Genomic DNA, 20662 nt, shown 5'->3' on the forward strand with positions numbered 1-20662 from the left:
AAAATCGCATTTATGCGTTCGTCAGATTCTTTAATCCAAAGGAATGCAGTTAAAACACAATGGAATTAAGCAGTTCAATTACAATTGTAATGAATTTCTGATGAAGATACTAGATTTTTTTGCTTCGCAGGTGTTTATGTAGCCAGACACAATACCAGATTGTGGAAATTTATTTGGGAAAGACAATTTTGTTTTGAAATATGAAACTGTTTAATGCAGAAAGAGTCGCTTTTCTTGGATTTTTTTATTTAAGAAATATTAGCATATCCACGTTTTCCAAGTTTACTGTAAACACAGCGGCCCCTGCAGTTCAAAACAGGTATTGCGATTCAAATAACATCTCAACCGGCTTTAATCGTCACATATTATAATACATTTTCAACCGGCTAACAGTGAATCGTTATATCCCTAGATTTTACAGAATCATACAAATTAACCACCTTGTAAAATAGTTACACACGCCATGAGATTGTGCTGGAAATAGTTGATATATGGTATCTTTGTATTACATGACATACAGTACTTTTCTGGGAATCCAAATGCACGTTTTTAGACCGTCTTAAAGGTCCAGTCAGTGAAATCTAGTGGCAAGGTTGCGAATTGCAACCAACTGCTCACTCCACCCCTCAGGTCGAAACACTATGACGGGTGACAGAACATGGCAAATTATATGCAAGGGGACCCGCAGTGTATGTAGATAGAAATAGCTCATTCTAAGATAATAAAATCAACGCTTCACTGTGTAAGCACTTTATACACCTCCAGTTGTGTATATTATATTGCATTTCTGTCAATAGATCTTCCAAAAAATTACTCACAGGACCTTTAAAGAGATAGTTCACCTAAAAGTGGAAAAATAAACAGTCACTTGCGAAAAACCAATAAACACGTAAATAAATAACCAGCAGCACAAACCTTCCGAATTTGCACGTTTTTGTTTTATTGAGGAAAAAGTAATATAAATTTGAAACAACACGAGGGGGTGTAAACAATAACAGAATTTACATATTTGGGTGAATTATTCTTTAAATCACTGATGTCCTCATGGTCGTATGGTGTCAGGCATGTGGCACGCTCTAAGCTTGTGTTTTTATGGGTTTGAGTTCGGTTTGTCTTCAACTCCACCTCTGTCATTTTCCATATATATTTTCTCCGATGTGTGTGTTAGGGGTAGAGCAGGGGGTTTGTGTTTTTGGCCGGGGTCTTTGGCGCCAAACTGTTTTAAAACCTCATGGCTGGGACTCACAATCTCCTTAATTTGACGCTGTTCTGTAAGAGTATAGACAGTTCCGAATGGTCATTGCTAAACTTAACATAAGTTTTACATAAAGAGACTAGGAAGATACTTGTGTACGTGTGGTAGGTTTTTATCATCGTCCAGCAAGCTTCTGTTCATTTTCCTGTGTCAACACACCTTCATGTGTTACTTGTATTTTTTTGTTGCAAATGTTACACAGGCTTCCTTGTTCTGAGATGCTAAACATAGATTGCTTAAATTTATCAGATTGCTTAGTGGTTGACAGAACTTGCTCTTCTCTCAGTGTTTCTTGAAGATTTTCATAATTAGAAAGTCAAAAGCAGCTGCCGTTCTTCAAGGGCCTTTCCTACTGGAAGTTGAAATGACTTCAACACAAAAAGTTCCAGCCAAGTCTTTCAGAGTTTTCTTATGTCAGATCATGGAGCAAAACTTGAATAGTCAGGATTGGCAAGTGTTTATGGTAATACACTATGGACCACATGTTTTTCAATATAGAAAGAAGATAAAATAAAAGTCATGTATTATATTTGTAATGTGCATATCCTGATGTTGATGCAAAATTATGTTACTTCCTTATGGAATGCCAGGAAGTGACTGTGACTGATACTCGCAGTCACCATTCACTTCTATAGTATAAAAAAGAGGCAGATGTTCCAAGGAGAAAAGACTAAGTTAAACATGTTTGTATCCCTTTGAAGGTCCAGTGTGTAATATGTAGCAGAATCTATTGATAGGAATTAGCTATTTCTAAATACTCTGCGGGTCCCCTTACATAGAATCTTACATTGCCCCATACATCGGGATGTTGCTCTACAGAGAAGTGAAAACGTGATGAAATCTTTGCACTGTGTCAGCCACCGTAGTGCTTCGAAAGGGAGGGGTGGAGTCAGTCGTTGGTTGCAGTTCGCAACCTCAACACTAGATGCCGCTAAAATCTCCACATCGCTCATTTAAGCAGTTTACATTTTATGCTTAACACAATACTTAAACCTAAAATCTTACTTGAACAGATAAGCATATATGCATCATTTACATCTGATTAATGAACGAAGCCCTTTTGCATCCTTCTAAAAGCATTTCATAGCACTTAAAGAAAAGAGCTCATGCCCATCGTGAGCGTTTGCTGATATGCATTTTAAATACAGCTTCTCTTTCTCCTTAAATACATAATTGACAAGACACAGTTTTAAAATTCCACTTATGTCTTGAAAACAAGGCAACACATTGCTGAACTTTATTTCAAAGGCATTTTGTGAATCGTCCTCTTTGTTCCTCTTAGCAGGACTGTTAAAGCCAGACCAATGAAGTTAGGAAGATATTTTTACATTTGCAGACTTCTGGACTTTCTGATGTGGTCTTGAATCTGAAGAAGAATATTAATCGAATGTGAATCGTTCCATTGTGGTGAATTGCCCCACTGTGCTATACTGCCTGATAGTACCATATGTCAGTCAGCCAGGGGTTGATATTTGGCATCTTCGAGTAGAGTGAAAAAAAGGTACTTAATAAATAGGAATGGGAACTGTATCAAGTTCGTAACAAAAATGTTCGTAATGTGAGTCATGAGATGGATGGTATGAGGGGATATACTGTGCAAAGGTAAAAAAGCTTTCATGTTGAAAAAAAATGTGTAAAGTCATTCAGTTATGAAAAAATATTAATTACTACTCGGATGTGTGAGATATAGCAAATTTTATGGTTGGATTTCCAGCAGAGCAACTATATACTGGTACAGTGATATAAATACTTAATACCTACACTATTTTAATACTGTGATTCTGATAATTTATCCAAGTATTCTTTTTTATTTGTATCGTGTTATAATATCATCCATTAAAGCAAACACTTAACATCTACTATGTTGTGATATATTGTTACTAATAACAATTTAAAGTTAATAAAAAATCTTGTTATCTTGATAAATATGTTGAAATTTGAAAGTTAATAAAGACGTTGGGGTGGATGGAAAATCACTGCTACACGAGAGGCACGCGGGAACAAAAGAGGTCAGATTGTTTTGTCATGTTGCCTTGTGTAAATGTGCACGTGTCAACATCTCGGCGCCCTCCATCTCTCTCTCCGCTTCAGACCTTCTCCCGGGAGAATACCCCGTCCGTTGCCGTAGAGACAATGTACAGTCATTTTTCTCTCTGAGTGTGGCTGGCATGGAGACAGCTGTGATTGAAAGCACTGCCTAAAGGGACGTCTCGAGTTCTCTAAAGCAACCAGATCACATGACATTATGCTGATGGTAATACTCCAGCCGGGGAGGACAAATCAATGCGTTAAATGGAGAGGAAGTTAGACGGCCTGTGTGTCTGCATCTTTGTTTCTGTGTGCTTTAACCTGTTTTCTCTGCGTGTTTTGAACGCATTATCCTTTTCCTGGACAGGTATATTGAAACTGTATCGTATCATTTCAGCTAATTTCTGTTCCAGGCACTTTGCATCAGGCATGTAATGGACAATTTCCATGTTCAGATATGAATGCAAACATTCGTGCATTGAATCAGTTGGGCGATCTATATCTGCATTAAAGGGAGTGCGAGACTGTTTGGTTTCAGTCAGGAATGATATTGGATTATGAAACCTGTAGGTACTTCCCAGGCTAACCTCGAAATAATACAATCTAACAGGGTTTGGGTACAACACAAACACAACTGTGTTATTCAATGGTGACCCAAACTGTTTGGTTTCCCACAATTTTTCAAAATGTCTTATATTGTGTAAAATAAAATTTAAACAGGTTTGGAACATGACGGAATGTTCCAATGGAAATGAGAGTATGATGACAAAATTGTCATTTTGGGGGGAACTGTCCCTTTAATGTTTCGATGTAACAGCAGTTCTGCTAAGATTTAGATATTGAGGGAAAAAAGTACTTCCGTCTTATTCACTGCATTTCATCTCTATTTCAATGCACCGCGATGACATAATAGTTAATTGTAATTGCAACTTTCATATAAATGCCCATCAAAGGTCCTTTGCTCTAAAGAATGAGGCCACATCAATATGAATCATCCTCATCATAACAGCATCATTTTAACGACATTGTGTCAGATGGCTGTAATATCTACCGGTCCATTTCAAGCATATAAACATAAATCTGTGGCCTTTTCGAGGCACTTCAAGGAGCTCTGTTCAGTAAATGATAGAATGCAGACTAGTCTACTGTATGTAGATGGCTCACATGTCATTTATAGTTTTATTCTCCGGAGTGCTGCACTTTTTCCATAAGGTAAATCCGTATCTCACCCCATCGGTCTGTTTTCACCTTTTCCTACGTGGGTAATCATTTCAGCTAATGGTCTTATAAGGTCAGGTTTGCTGTCTTTAATGAATGGCCGTGAGTAGAACCAACAGGGGGCTTTATTAGATTCGGTTTGAAGTTAATTGCCTGCGGTGCGTGTTATGTAACCTTCAGTGTGAACTGTTCGAAAGTGCTGCAATGGACTCGCTTTACAGATGGCTGGAGAAAAGTGGGTGCTGAGAGGTAGAGAGAGAGAACGTGGTGTCGAGAGAGATCGAATGCTCCCTGCCAAAGGTTTAAATATTGGTCAGCAGTGACCCCTGTTTAACTCATGACCACTGCTTGCACATTTTTATTGGTGAATGTGAGCAGCGATTGGGAAGGATGCTGATTCAGCTATTGTTAGTTAAAGCTGTGTGTAGAGAAGTATTAGGAAGAACTGCATAACTGAGTTAGTAAAGTACTGAAGTATATATAAAACTGGTGTCTTAAAGGGATAGTTCACCCAAAAAAGACAATTCTGTCATCATTTAGTCAACCTCCAGTCATTTCAAACCTGTATGCACACAAAAGAAGATTTTAAAGAATGTTGGTAACCAAACAATAGCTGTACCTATTCACTGTTTCATGGACACAAAAGAAATGCAAGTCAATGGGTACTGCCGTTTTTCGGTATAAAATATCTTCATTTGTGTTATGTGGAAGAAAGTCATATGATAAATTATAAATCATGACAGAATCTTAATTTTTTCTGTCAACTTTCACTTTTAAAGAAACCCCTTCCCCGCGATCCCATTTTTCGACCTTTAGTTAGTGTGAAATGTTGCTGTTAGAGCATAAATAATACCTGCAAAATGATGAAGCTCAAAGTTCAGTGCCAAGTGAGATATTGTCTTTAACAGAATTAGCTTTTCAAGGACTACAGAGAACGGCTGGATCGGACTACAGCCCTTTACTTCCCGGGTACATGATGTCACCATTCCGAGTGGTTTTAATAACCTCCGCCCTCACGAATACGCCAAAAAGGGGCGAGGTTTTCCTTAGAGAAGTGGAAGAGCAACTGGAGTAGTGTTCGGTTATCAGAGATCGTAAACATTTGATTGAGCTACGCGCTGGTAATAAGAATTCGGCTACACACATTCTAAGATAACCAATTTTCTGTTATTATCCAATTCTGGTCCAATATAAAAAAGCAAAACTAACGCTTCTCTCAATGGTGTTAATTAATATAACCGGTCTGACGTCATTCGGTCCGGTGTTATTTCCCTCGCCATAGTAGGAAAAATATGTGAGATCTCTATCAAAGATTGACATTTGGTCATGCACTAATAGACCTTCGTTACACTTTGATCAATCCGCATGTTTTTAACTGATAAAGTGAAGTTGACACCATTGTTACTGTTTATTGCTAAAAGCCAAAGCTCATGAATACACGTGAGAGGGGCACCTGCCAATCAGAATAGCCTGAGAAGCAGAAGCCAATCACAAAAGACCTGGTCAGCTTTACCAATCAGAGCGTTTCGGGAGGAGAGACTATATACAGACCGGAAGAAATTGTGAAAGTGAAGCCTCTGCCTTTCACTTTTCTCCTTTCTAAAGGTGCATATGAAGCATAATGCTCATGTTTGTGGGCTGACGATGGTAGTGAAAGACATTTGGTGATGTTTATTTCATTTGTCAAACAAAGCTTTATTGATCTAATCGCCATGTTTCAATAGTGCAGTTTTCAGGAATTCAACCTTCATTGACGTACATGGCAGAATTCTCTAAGTTTTATATTTTGATCAAAGAAAATATTGTAATTTAAAAAAAAAATGGCTTCAGCTATAAGAGCACAGATGAATCACGCTTTTACATTCCTTTGAAAAGACAGTGACAAACAGTACATAACACCCATGCTCATCCGCTTAAATATTTCCTCTGACTTTATTTCCCTCATCTCTTTGTCCAAGGATGTTGTTTGCCCTTTTCCAGCACAGAGAGCCTCATTGACACAGTTAATGTACGTGTGAGTCACTGTCTATCTGGAGAGGATTTTTAGCAGGATATCTATTGTATGGATGAGCAGTACCCACGATGAAAAGATAGATAAGCTGTTAAATTGAGTCTAATAATATAAACAAATTCAGCGGTTGGAGACGTTGGGGGTAGGAAGTGATCGTGAGTCTGAGATTCATTTGTGCATATACAGTAAACGCATTATATATGCAAAGACTAGGGTCTTAAGCGCTCTCAGTTACATGTAAAGTGTGCATCACTAGTATTGTGTTGCAGTAGAAACTGTCAAGTGCTTTTTGCTCGGTGGAACCATTTGGTATCGATTTATTTTGCTCGAAAAGTGCCCGAGCCACAAATTGTACTATTGTTAAGCGAATTGAATGAATTCTAGTGCTGCATTTGTACAGATTCTGTATTTGACATGGACAAGTTTCTTATTATATCATGCACACGACGCAAAACTTAGATTTTCCTCACTGACTTGCACATTTTTCTCTCTTTGTAGGGGAAATCATTAAATCAGTATTTGCTAAGGCAATACTTTGAAGAGTATTAAACGTATCCTGGAGTGTTTGTGAAAAGAAAATATTGCCTCCCTCCCTATTACACATTTCTGTCCTCCTGAGAGGAAAGGTTAACTGTAGACCAACAACTATTGAAAACACGTCTGGTGAGTTGTAATTGCAGTGAACATTTCTTAAAGACTGAGAAGAAGATCTCAATCCCCACAGTCAGAAGGACAGAAGGTTCAGATAGAAATGTTTAATAGGGAGAGGAAGTGCTTGGTATATAGGATAATTACAGGTTTACTTAATCAAATTACAAGATCTGTTGGGAAACCCTTAAATTAAAAGTTATGATGAGCTTTGTGTGTATTTGACCCTTCACTTCTGCTTTCTGTCTACTCTGTAATAAGGGTTCATCACTTCTTATTTACTCAGATGGCTTAGTCATCATGCCCTGCTTATGTTCGAGACACTATTTATTTTTCATGGAAATCAAATGGTCATGACTTTGTGTTTGTTTTTAAAAGGAACCTTGGGTATAGAGAGATGTATGGCTTTATGTATTAATAATGGCATTGACTTTATAAATGTGAAATCAAAAATCTATGAAACTGTCACAGTATTCATAAACTTTGAAAAAATATTTTCGTTTGCGTCAAAATCCGTGACGTCAAATGGTTGCAACCTGTTCTCTTTTGAAACAGCGGAGCACACGTTTTCCATATATAACAGTAAAATATGATATGTCAAACATAAGATCAGATAATGTATACAAACACACAGGGAGAGTAGGTGGCCTTATGTACTATTGACACAAGCCAGCCAGCCTGCCATGAAAGAAGAATGCATAAGCATCTTTTTCAAGGAAACATGCATTAAATCATAGCTTTAAGCGACTGTCTTTAAGACGTATATTTTATACATAATGGAATATACTGATAAACTGCTTGCGGTTTGGTTATTTATTCTGAATTAGAGCACACGTGAAATTAGCCCCCGTCTGTTTACAACAGAAAGAGAGAAAAGACAACATCAAAAAGTCAAAATCTGGATATAATGCATTTAACAATGGCTAAAAACATTGTGTATATATTAAATTCTAAATGATTTTGGTTATTAATATGTATGTTTGTATTGTTTCTGACGAACAATATTAAAATAAACGAAAATACTCCAAACAGCGTTTTTTTATTATTTTAGCATTATTTATATATATAGATTTTAATCCTACAGCACCGTGTATTTACTGAAGAGCTGATTAGTGTGTCTCTGTCAAGTTAAGCTGCCAGTGCGTGCAACTATTTTACGTCATCGAAAAAGAACATGGCGTCCTCAGGTTAAAATGAGTATTAGATTTAGGTTTTTTTTAATCGACAAATGCTAGTATTGTAAGGCTTTTACAACGTATTAAGCAATAAATCTCTCTATACACTGGGTTCCCTTTAAAGTGTCATTTGGTGATGATGTAGTCGGTTTGGGTATTTGCAGAGACTGAGGCAGTGGTCGCGATTGAGTTGCGTCTCAGCGCATGAGGGTATTCGGTAGAAATCTTTTGGAAGAGTAATTTTGTGATTTTACCGTTCGGGAAATGACAAAATAATCCCCTCTCAGAGACCAAATGTGAGTGGAGCTATGACTTCGGGACAAAACCTGAAGCCACAGACAGATAATTTACATTCAAGTACTTGGCTGTTGACTTACTGCACAGTGCACTCAAGATATATTTTTCTAGCATGTGCTTTCCCTGAGATCCAAACCCGTGACCTTGGCGATGTTAACGCCGTCCTTTACTGGTTGAGCTACAGTAAATCGCGGCACACTTGGAATCCTATTTCTCCTGAATAATTGTCGCTCGGGGTCTTCACGAGAGGCTCCTTTACAACGTGACCTATTTTCCAGCTTTGGCTGACAGCTCATGCGCTGCTGCAGGTTTTTCAACCCACTCCTTTTACGAGAGTATTTTTTAAAATGTCCTGCCTGCCATTCATGCGAAGCAGTGTCATATGTTGCCGGGGCGTTCCCCTAGGCTCTCTTGTTTTGTCACCAAATACACGCTGAAAAGGCTTTACAAATAAAAAAGGGGCGAGAAAGAATGAAGAACTGTCTGGGGAAATGCTGAAGTTTTGAGGCAGTCTGAGTTTCAGAGAATGGAATCAGCAGGGCCTGGGATTGGTTGGCGTTTTTCTTCAATACGTAAGATTTCTCTAAATAGAGCCCACATGGGCCTTAACCACATGTAGTGCTGGCAGGCAAGAGTCTTTAGCTTTGGTGGTGTACCAGAGATGGTAATACTACACTGTGGCTTGACATCCCAGCACAATGTCATAGGAAAATAAAACATCCTTAAAATTTATATCATTTTGTGCAAACAAAATGGGAAATAGCTCAGAAAAGTCATTGTTTTTGTGAAAAAGTGCATTTACAGGGGACAACTAATAGCGGGCCTTGTGGTGGCGGGGACACATGGGTGTATTGAGACTGACGCACATCCTTATAATTGTGTCTGGTCCCTATGCCCCATGATTTCTAGTTTCAGCCCTATAGTCAATAATACTTGTGGTATTTTTTTATAGCTTAGCAATAGTTTTGATTTACTTTGCCAAATTACATTTTGTTTTCTAATTGTACTGTTAACATTAGACCAGAGAATGGGAAATAATAAAGCATTGCATCAAAGGAAGACTTTAAAGCAGTAGGTTGCCTTTCAAAGGATACATGAAAGAAGCTTTGTTTAAACACTGTGAAAACAGGTTGCCCAAGGGACGTGACTTACTGTAATTGTAATTTGCTATCATGCTGGTATAATTCACGCTTTTCGTTCTTATTTTGCTCTCTTTTGCCATCTGAAGAACATACCACGTTTATGGCAGGAAACCTTTCGTATTTCTGTAAAAAAGGCTTTGCTTCTACATTGGCGATGGTGGTCTAGTGGGTTAAACCACTGAACTGGTAAATCAAAGGTTGCTGGTTCGATCCCAGCAGCCACCACCAGTGTGTCCTTGAGCAAGACACTTTACTCCATGCTGCTCCAGGGGGATTGTCCCTTTAATAAGTGCACTGTAAGTCGCTTTGGATAAAAGCGTCTGCCAAATGACTAAATGTATGTAATATAAATGTACATAGTAGATTCTTTGAGTGACGACTGATGCTATAAAACGAAGAAGGTACTTTGAATACATTTTTATTGTAATTTTACAAGGGGATCAAGTTGTTTTTTACTAAAGGAATAGCACAAAACACTAAAAATTCAACATAAAAATGAATTTTTTTATCATTTAATCACCCTCATGTCATTCATTTTAGGATTTATTGCAGAACAGAAAATGTTACATTTCCTTTAACAAGGCAAATTGAAGACCTCATGCATCTAAAAAAAGAGGCTACCTGGTCTTCAAAAGTACCAATAGATCCCAGACTTGGTGCATCTCCTATTTTAGCTGACACAGACAGATTGGAAAAAACATATGGACAGCATAGGTCAGAGTATTGATATTTCCCTCCATTGTAAAGGTTACTCTTACAGCAGCTGCGCTTTGATATTGTGGGTAGAATTTCAGTTGCAGAAAGCACACTGCAGAAAATCACTATTTTGTCGTGTTTCCTGTAAAATATTGAATCATCAAATAATCGTATTGCAATTGTAACCAGAAGTACAACATTTTTGCTTGTAATACAAACTTGCTTTTTTCAGTCTCATTTTTCAAGTAGGTATATGCAGATGTTTGGGAAGTGTGCTGAGTCAGACTGATGAGTTTGTTTGCTTTGTTACCCAGAAATCCGTAATCAGCTGGTGGAGCAGTTCAAGTGTCTGGAGCAACAGTCGGAGGCTCGCATCCAGCTGCTGCAGGACCTACAGGAGTTTTTCCGCCGCAAGGCTGAGATCCAGCTGGAGTATTCACGCAGTCTGGAGAAACTAGCAGAGAGGTTTTCTTCAAAGATCCGCGGCCCGAGGTAAGACTCATTGATGTGTATCTGTTTGCATCTGAGCGTGTGTAAGGAACGGTTCACTTGAAAAAATGTTGTCATTTCATTTTTTAAAGGGATTGTTCCCCCCAAAATGTGTATTCTGTCATCATTTACATCAGATTGTTTCAAACCTATATAAATGTCTTTGTTCTGATGAAGACAAAGAAAGATATTTGTAAGAATGTCAGTAACCAAACAGATCTCATCCCTCAGTTAATAAATACTATGGGTGTGAATCTGTTTGGTTACTGACATTCGTCCAAATATCTTCCTCTGTGTTTAGCGGAACCAAGAAACATACAGGTTTGGAACAAACTAAATTTTCATTTTTGGGCGAGCTGTCCCTTTAAGTAGACATAATACTATTTTCAATGCAGTTCCTGTGCAAAGTGACCAGCGGTTGTCAAACTCCAAACACAAATTGATACCATCATGAGTTATGCACCACATTTGAAATGATTTTTTTTTAAATTGAGGACCAAATTGTTCTTGCATATGCAGGAATCAAATGGTATATTTTCAATTAGCACATTAAAAATGTAAAAATAACTTTGGTTGAGGAAACAGTGACAGATTCTTCAATTTTGTTGAACTGTTCCTTTATTTTAACTTCTCAGTGGGCTTTACCAATTGCCTCTCTTTTTATCAGAGCAGAAATTGCTTCTGGTAAATTTCTCCTTCTGCTTCATGCTGTCGTCCTTGACACAAGGATTGATTCTCACTAGCCTTTTTCCATCGACTTTTAGAAAGTTGTTACACGCCTATAGGCATTAGTTACCTTTGCCTTGTATTTTGAATTAAATGCTTGTTTAAATTCATTGTTTCCTCAAGTAATTTTGCTTTGCTTTGTGTTCCTCCAAGATACTCGGTTCCATAGTGAAACTATTTTTACCTAATTCCTCTAAAACCGATCACAATTCACTCTTCACAGGGTTCCAACGGGTCATGGAATTTCTGGAATATCAGAATTTTAAAAGGTCTATTCCAGACATTGAAAGTCATGGAAATGTATATATGTTTTGTTGAAGTCATGGAATATCAGGGCTTTTTCTTTGTCACTTTTAATTTTCTATACTGTTTTTTTTAATTGTGTTTTTTATAATTTTTAGCGTATAGTTATGGATATATTCAGCGCCATTGTTTTCCCTTGAGTCACTTGAGTCAAATGCAGTCACCTGTAGCTCTTAACTAAGGCAAAATGCCAGGGAAATGTACATTTCAAGAGATTTGGCTTAAAAACGACCACTTCAAAGACTGGGTTTCATAGGTCATGGAAATTTAACTTAGTTTTAGTCAGTGAAAGTCAGGGAATTTGACATTTGGCTTAAAGTGGGAACCGTATGAGGGTGTTTCTCTTTCATTATGGCTATAGACAACAATAAATTCAGAGTCTGCATTAAAACGTCTGCTAACAAGACTATTGAGTCCTCTTCTGAGAATGGGACTGAAAAACACATACCGTATCAGTTTAATAAGAAATTCAATAAACTAGCAATGTTTTAAGATGAAGTTTGTGTTAAAGAGCATGTTGCTGAGCTCATATTGTGCATATGTTGTATCATAATTGTATATCATGTATGTAGGAGGAGGATTGGTGGGGTTAAATGAATAGCAGCTGGTAGAAGAGGGGTGTGTGTGCTCCTGTGGGCCAGTCTCTCTGCATCACTGACTGCATTACTGCAGATAACAATGAGAAATGCCAGTGCCAATGTCTCCTGCTTCTCTGACCCTGCATCTGGTCTTACCATTTTTTGTGGTTGTTAACTAAAGCAGTTCTGTGGTTCTTTTCAATGTTTTTGCTTCCTCATTTTTCCTTTTTTCATTATTTGTCAGCTTTTGAGTTGACCACAGGCTCAGCTGACTAATGCCAAAAAATAAATACACGTACGTGCACACGCATACATAATATTTTAAAAAATGCATACAATTAAAAACGTTTTATTATGTTATATATTTTTTTTGTAACTAGATAGATGTAAATGAAAATATAAGGTACATGTCAAAGGAAGAAATTATTTTAGTACAATTAAGTGAATGAAAAAGTAAAGCATTTAAACTGTTTCCCTTTTCTATTTCTTTTTTGTTCCGGTCTGGTCTGGCCTAGTCTAGTCTAGTCCTCTGTATTTGACAGACATTTTTATTCATAGTAAGTTTTATTAGAAGGTATTTTCAAGGTAAACATTTTATGTTTCCTTACCCGTGTTTTCAGTCAGTGGCATGTTCTTGCATTATCATTGCCACTTCCTTAATGACATAATTGTCCAGGAAGTGACATGGAATACCACCTCACAACAACCAAATGCTTCAATGGTATGTTTTTTTCTTTCATAGACATTATAGACTTGCAGGTTGTGCAAGATTAGCTTAAAGAGCTCAACGTCACCTGTGTAGTAAGTCAAAACAATAGATAATATAAATATCTATTGAAGAAGTAAAAACAAATCCCTGCATTAAACAAACCCACCAAAGCTTATGTGCTTCTGCACAGACTATAACATGTCTAGAGAAGATAAGAGTCTGTTCACAATAGTGTCATTAATGGCTATTTTTCTGTTTCTTAAGTCATTAAATACCATTTGCTATCTCCACAAAGCAGACTTATCGCCCACGCTGAGCTTTACTCTGTGTGTGTGTGTATGTGTTTGCACACACTCTGTTTTACTTTCACCTTGTTTCCTGTGGTTATCTAGCCTCGTTCCACGGCCTGCATGTTTGTTACTGCATTCTCATTTGATGCGTGTTGCTGCAGAGACTGTCTGAATACTAATCCAACGCGCTCTGCAGTTCTGCACTGTCTCTATACATTCAGACATCCATAGGTTACTTAGGGGCTATACATGAATGAGAAGTGGGGCTGCCGCATTTTTTGCAGGCAGACAGAAAGGAAAGGAATTTAAACTACTCGGCCAGGTTTTGTTAATTGGATATGACAGGAAAAATTGAATTGTTTATTTATTTATTATTTTATTTCAAAACAAAAAGGGGCTTGATGTATGTATGAGAGTATTCATTTATATAACCAACATAAATGTACAGTGCATTTGAATCGGTATAAGGGTCAATGACAAATAAGAAAATGTCAGGTGGTGCGACCATATATTAATTTAAAATAATATACATTTAATGTATTTAGCACTGAGTATTTTTCCCCTCATATATAAGAAATTTAACATAAAATCATGCCAAAATATTTTATTAAGAATTTTATTGAGAAAATTAACATTTATTTCTCAGTTTTGTTCTCTGTTTGTATGTTCGGACGGTCGCACCACCTGACATTTTTGGTCTTTCAAACACCAAAACTCAAAAAATCTATTGAATTTCAATAAAATGAAAAGGGTTTCTTATAAAGGACATATTGTAGATCCATTTGATATATGACATGTATTTATTCAAATTCTTTTTAGGAAAATAATGAATTTGGACACAAAACACGTCATTGACCCATAAGCTGTTTGTCAAACCTCCTGCATTAAAATTACATATTCCATAATTCATGATCTTAATGACATTTATTTCCTTACAAAAAATTAATAATCTTATGAATATGTGAGTTTATACTGATTGCTATAAGGTATGCATGGACTTTATACAATTGGCCAATGGGGCAAAGCAATGCCTACAATCTGCCAGAATCTTTTTTTAACCATGCTATCATTCATCTATTTGCATATTGAATTGTGATTGTTTTTCATTGTACATGTACATATTGTAAATTGCATCATGAATATTAATGCAATCAAATTCTAATTTGGGGAGAAAGAAACCACGTGGGTAACTGGTGACATTTTGAGTAGCGTTAGGAAGATGCAGATGATTTGGGGATTGGTTTAGATGGGGGGGGCATGCAGGCTAGATTTGCTGCAGCCTGTTGGACACAAGCCCGAAATAAAGTTGTCCTGCAGCACGTTCCTGCTGCAATCTGCTCCTCGCACGGCACCACCTGCCTTCCACCTCTGGCCTTATTCACTTGCCGCCAGGCCACTCAGACAGCGTGCCAGAGCTCTTGCATGTTAGGAAAGTAGATCTCTCGGACAATAAACCTCAGTGCAAAATAAAGGTTCAGCGCTAGTTTGTCATGCTGTACGCAGCCTGTGGTTAAAGGGATAGTTCACCCAAAAATTACAATTCTGTCTTCATTTATTCACCCTCAAGTTGTTCAAAACCATGCATACATTTATTTGTTCTGTTGAACACGAAGAAAGTTATTCTGAAGAATGTTGGCCATTTTCAGTTCTGGGACATCATTGAGCGTGTTTACATGCACAGTCTAACGCCGATTATGCTTAATAAGCTGTTATATGTAAGGTCATGTAAACGCGTAAAGCGGTTTTCTTTTATCGGAGAAAGGTCATGAATGGCTTAAGAAAAAAACGATCGGCAGAGGTAGTATTTTGCCCATTACTCCGATTTTGCGCTGGATGTAAACGCCTTTACCGGTTTTCTCTGTTTTGTTTATGTGCGCATGAAAGCGCAGTAGTTAAAGTCCCAAACAGAAGTAATAGTAAAGTCCGCTCTCGAATCATGCAGTTGATTTAGAAACTTCAAAATTAAGAACTATTTTTTAAATAAGCAGGTACTCCTATGCAGACTCGCTTTTTGATCTCAGGTACAGCGGACATGAGAAGAGATATAAAAATACAGCTTCTGACCGTTTTCCCGCTGCATTTTTAATTACAAAACAGACTATCGATGATGACGTAACTGCACGCGAGAAACCTGGAAAGTCTCAAACTTCCGTGTAGATGCGGTTTTCTGCATAGGCGGTTTATTACAATGCATCTAAACACTTGAAAACGGGTTTCTTTTTAAGCTGATTTTTGATAGATATCCATTTTTCCATTTTTATTCACTACCTTTCCTGTATGTGTGACTGTGAGATTTAGTGATTAATTTACTCCGAAATGAAAAATCTGTCATCGTTTACTGACTGTTATATCATCTTAGGCCAAAAAATGAAAATTTTGTCACGAATTACTCACACTCACGTCATTCGACAACCCTCATATGATTGACTAAGTCATATGATGCATTTGTGGTTCTTTTTTATTCACTTAGTACAGCCTTTCTCCTATTCTTATTCTCCTGTTTCATAGAAGTAAGAATATCAAACTAGTATACACTGTCATGAAGGTGATAAAGTTAATGATGACAGCATTAAACATTTTGGGTCAACCAAGTGTTCCTTAATGATTTCAGACTCGCTTTGATCTTATCTTCGCCCCTCTATTCCCCACACGAAATGTACTCTTTTTCTTGCTGTCATGGGGGCTACAGCTGGAAGCAATCATACATTGGCCTTATTTTGTGTGTTTGTGGGTTGGGTGTGTTGTCAGTTATTTGAAGGATTGGGGGTTTGGTGAAAGATGTGCAAATGCATGGCCATTGTGGCGTATTGAAGTTTGTTTAAAAGGCGGAAATGTGTCTGAACCGGGACTTGTGTGTCACCTTTTCTCTCTCTACTACGATTCTTGGATTTGGCGTGTGATTTCTTCCCTTGCGTTTCCGTCAGGAGATAAGCCACTACAGACTGGATTAAAAGCCCTTTGATATAGCTATATTGAGTTTGGCACTACAACAGGCAGCGCTTTTTTGAATGAATATTGTGGCAGGCAGTTGGGGGTGGGTGTATTATTGTGTTTATTGGTTTGTATTGCCATACTTAAGCAAAGTGTGAAGTGATTTTCCAACCCCAGTCAGATATTTTTTAGGTACAAAACTTACATACACATGTTCATAAAAAAACTCTAGACCTCCACTGCAGTATACAGTAAAAATGTTAAAACAAACTCAATAAGAAAAGTGAACAATCCACTAGAAATTGTTGAATGTCAGGTTCACAAGTACTCCCATTTGAAACCAAATCAGATTAACTTTATTTTATAAGATACTTAATTCTTGGGGGGGGGTAAAGAAGTCATTTTTAAACAAAACTTTTGAGATGCATATATTATTGAATAATCAAAGCTGTGATGTTTACAGTCACAATGCGTTAAAAAAAGGATTAAAATGTTGCTATTGTGCCAGAAGCTTTCCGGGGACTAAAGTGGTCCGCAAAAAGGATAACACTACAATCCAGAAGCCTGTCTCTCCTGTCACAAACAATAACAGTAAGGTGTGTTGTGACAAGCTCAAGGCTCCTGTCATGTTAAAACAGCTGCCTATATATTTAGAAGCTGAAAGGGCTTTTCAATCTGCAAATCATTTTTTTATATAAAGTTATGCAAGAATACAGAATGAGTGGTCAGATTTTCTGTGGAGGTGCACAGATCTGCAACGTTGAAGTCTAAACATTTGAAGAGTGTTCTATACAGTATTTACCAATGAAGATTGAACTTAAAGGTCCAGTGTATATAATTTAGCGGCATCTAGCGGTGAGGTTTGTGAATTCCAACCAATGGCTCACTCCAGCCCTCTCTTAAAAAGGGAATCTTCCAGTTCATTCTAAGGTTAAAAAAACATAAGGCTTCATTATGTAAGGTTTTTATAATCCTCTTAAGACATAGATGTGTATTATACATTGATCAAGGCGTTAAATAAGAAAAAAAAGCATTTCCGTCAACAGATCATCCAAAAAATTACACACAGAAATTACAAATATTTTGTAAATTAATAAATCGGAACTGCCCAATTTATAATGTGCATCAGTATGTGTATGTGTAACACCAGTTCATATGAGCACCACAGCTTTTTCCCTCTTTTTTTCCCCCAATGGATTGAAATTCGATTCAGTGTTGTGAGGGATCATCTTTTGTCCCGTTCAATGGATTGTAGACCGTGAACATTAAGAAAAGGAATGGAGGAAAAAGATTATGAATCATATGATATCCTATCCCTTTTCTCTGGCCTTTATTGGAGCGGTGCTTTTGATCTCTTCTCTGAATTTGAAAAAATAGCAAATGACAAAGAAGTAAATGAGGAGAAAATGTTCTGGGTGAAATGGGGTTATTTCAATCAGCTGTAGATCTAGCCTCTGGCCAAATACTACAATAACCTGTTTCAAAAGATGGGCCAAAAAACCGACGTAATTTCCCACAGATTTGAGCTGCTTTCAGCCAAAAGCTTTTCAGCTCTCTGAATGGACACCTTCTTATTTTCTGTTGCGTGTTTGATCATTCACATTGTATTTCTCTTCCCTATATCTCTTCCTTTCCCATAATTTCAATGCGAATCTTCTGATAATACACTTAAAAGGGCTCTGCTTTTTTTGCGAGTTTGACTGTGTAAACTGGGTTGCCTTTGTGTTTTGCAAGTCACATGAAATTGTCGGATAATTTGATCCACATCAGTGTGGTTAATTGACGTACAAACATAAAAAAATCATCTTAAAGTTGTGATTTCTGTGGCAGAAATATGTACCATAATTGACTAAAACCATCTAGACTGTTCTGGTAAGCTTGTCATATCCCAAAAGAACATTATTAATAGGATGCCTGTTAGCACACTCGTCTTTGTTTACTGTTTATCCCTATTTGAGGGCAGATCACAGGGCTAATATCGCTCGCCACATGGAGCAGAGAGATATACGTTCCTCATTAGCAGCGATTAGCATTTCACTAAGTCTCGCAAGAGGCCACACTTTGATGTTCTCTCCCCAATCTGCACACTCTCTGAAGTAATTGCTTTTGCTCCTCATGTAGTTTATCCCAAACCTCAACCCGCTATCTCTCTCTCTCCTGTTTCAATACTTTCTACTTTATTTTTTCCACTCCCACTACTTCAGCTTGTTGATTGGTTAAGGAGATAAGACTTAAGGTCTGTGTACACCAAAAGCAATAACTATGAGGATAGCAATTTACTAACGGACAACGTTTAAGTTATTCTAGGCTTGCGCGCTGTAGTTCCTGTAGCCCTTTTAACTCAAATTAATTTTGATTGGCTGTGAATGTTTTGTTGTTAATTTGCTGGAAAAATCGCCCTTAAAGTGATTTCCATGATATTATTGCTCTGTTATGTTATTGTTATATTTGCAATAAAATCTCATAGGAATTCATGAAAAAGACATGTAATTTATAATCTATACTGGTTTGTGTTCATGGACACCAATTTTTGCGTTTTCGTGTCAATCTCATTGTATGAAATTGAAGTAATTGAGTAAAGTCAATCGACTTCCAATCTGATGTATTACAAAAGGAAGTATCTTTTACATGAATGTACTGTGTCAGCACAATCTTACAAGAATTCATATTTATTATAAGGTACAATGTGTAACTTTTTAGTGGATCTATTGACAGAAATGCGATATATTATACATAACTATGTCTTCAGAGTTGGATAACAACCTTACATATTGAAGCGCTGTTCTTAGAATGACCCATTTCCATCTACAGCTATTTCTATCTTTGGTGCTAGATGCCGCTAAATTTATCATACAGTGGACCTTTTATATGAATTTGTACATTCTCATTTGTTTGTTTTAATATGATTTGCCTTTGCCCCAAAGTCATTATTTTAACGAATGTTTAATCATAAGCATCATGTAGGTGAATTATAAGCTTATCAGGGCTTGCAAACAAACACCAAGCAAACTTGCAATTGTATTGTAATTGTACTTTTTTTTGTATTGTCCGTTTCTGTAGGAAAGAACAACACCTTCTCTCGTCAGTAAACTGCTGGTATCTGGTACTGAACCAGACTCGAAGAGAGAGCAGAGACCATGCCACGCTTAATGACATCTATATCAACAACGTCATCGTTCGCCTTGCTCAGATCAGCGATGATGTCATCCGGCTCTTCAAAAAGGTTTGTTACCTCACAAACGCTTGCAGTTGCCTGTTGGATTTAGGATGAACAAGTTTGTCGCCGTTTGTCGGATCAATGTGAATTCGCCTTTAGACTGTTTTGAATGCATATGCTTAAGGTCTGCTTATGGTTCTTTTATCAACTTTCAGGAGCTTATGTAGCCTACAAATGCACTAAAATCCATACACAGGAAAAAAGCCAAAATTGCACAAAAGTGTATTTTTCCTGCAGTAGTAAAGCACAGACCTTCCTCAAATGTGGGAGACCTCTACACCTACCCCTGTTCAAAAATCACCATGTATTTTTGACGTTTGCTTGCGTTTTCTTGGCAGAAATTTTTCTTTCACAGCAACCTCCTGCCTTCTTGCCCACAGTAGCTGGCGTATTGAAATTCCAGGCCTTTCATTTTCAATGTCTGCAGACGGGGAATACAGCCAGCATGCGCCAAAATGAATGGGCATGCCTAAACACACGCTGTTTCACAGCGTGGCTACACCCAATTTATGCACATCCCTTTTGGAGTCAAATCATACTGCGGTGAGGAGTGCCACCACTGGCAGTTTTCTCAGTAGTATGCCTTATGGGGTCTAGGCTATATGAGTTGGCACGTTGTCAACACATAGCCCAGATTCCTGTGGTCTAATCCAAACACCACTAGCGTGTTTACACCTGGCTGCTTTTCCTGTAGGTGAAGCCCTCCGCTTCCAGCTGCCATTCATACAGTAGGAAAACGCTTTGGTGGGCTGAAGGCAAATCAGTAGAACACACCTAGGGCATCCTGGGAAACCATTAATTGATTGTTGTCTAATCGAGGTCGCCCATCTCAGCCCGCAGCTAAAAATGAATCTACGTTTGAATGTTTTTGTGATATGACATGCTTAGTTTCGTCATGAAGATTTATGGAGAGTGTTGCAATAGAACAGATGCGCAGAATAAAATCATT

General features: G+C 37.5%; 1 protein-coding gene across 2 annotated transcripts in view; it reads left to right on the forward strand.

Moving 5' to 3' along the window:
* Nucleotides 1-20662, forward strand: part of srgap3 (SLIT-ROBO Rho GTPase activating protein 3) — a 70500-nt gene that overhangs the window by 5682 nt on the left and 44156 nt on the right. For both annotated transcript variants that reach the window (XM_056750317.1, XM_056750319.1), the window contains exons 2-3: nt 10785-10962; nt 19557-19719. In XM_056750317.1, the coding sequence (XP_056606295.1) occupies nt 10785-10962; nt 19557-19719 (341 nt within the window). The remainder of the gene's footprint in view (nt 1-10784; nt 10963-19556; nt 19720-20662) is intronic.

The sequence above is a fragment of the Triplophysa dalaica genome, chromosome 6 (assembly GCF_015846415.1).
Source record: "Triplophysa dalaica isolate WHDGS20190420 chromosome 6, ASM1584641v1, whole genome shotgun sequence".
Taxonomy (NCBI): domain Eukaryota; kingdom Metazoa; phylum Chordata; class Actinopteri; order Cypriniformes; family Nemacheilidae; genus Triplophysa; species Triplophysa dalaica.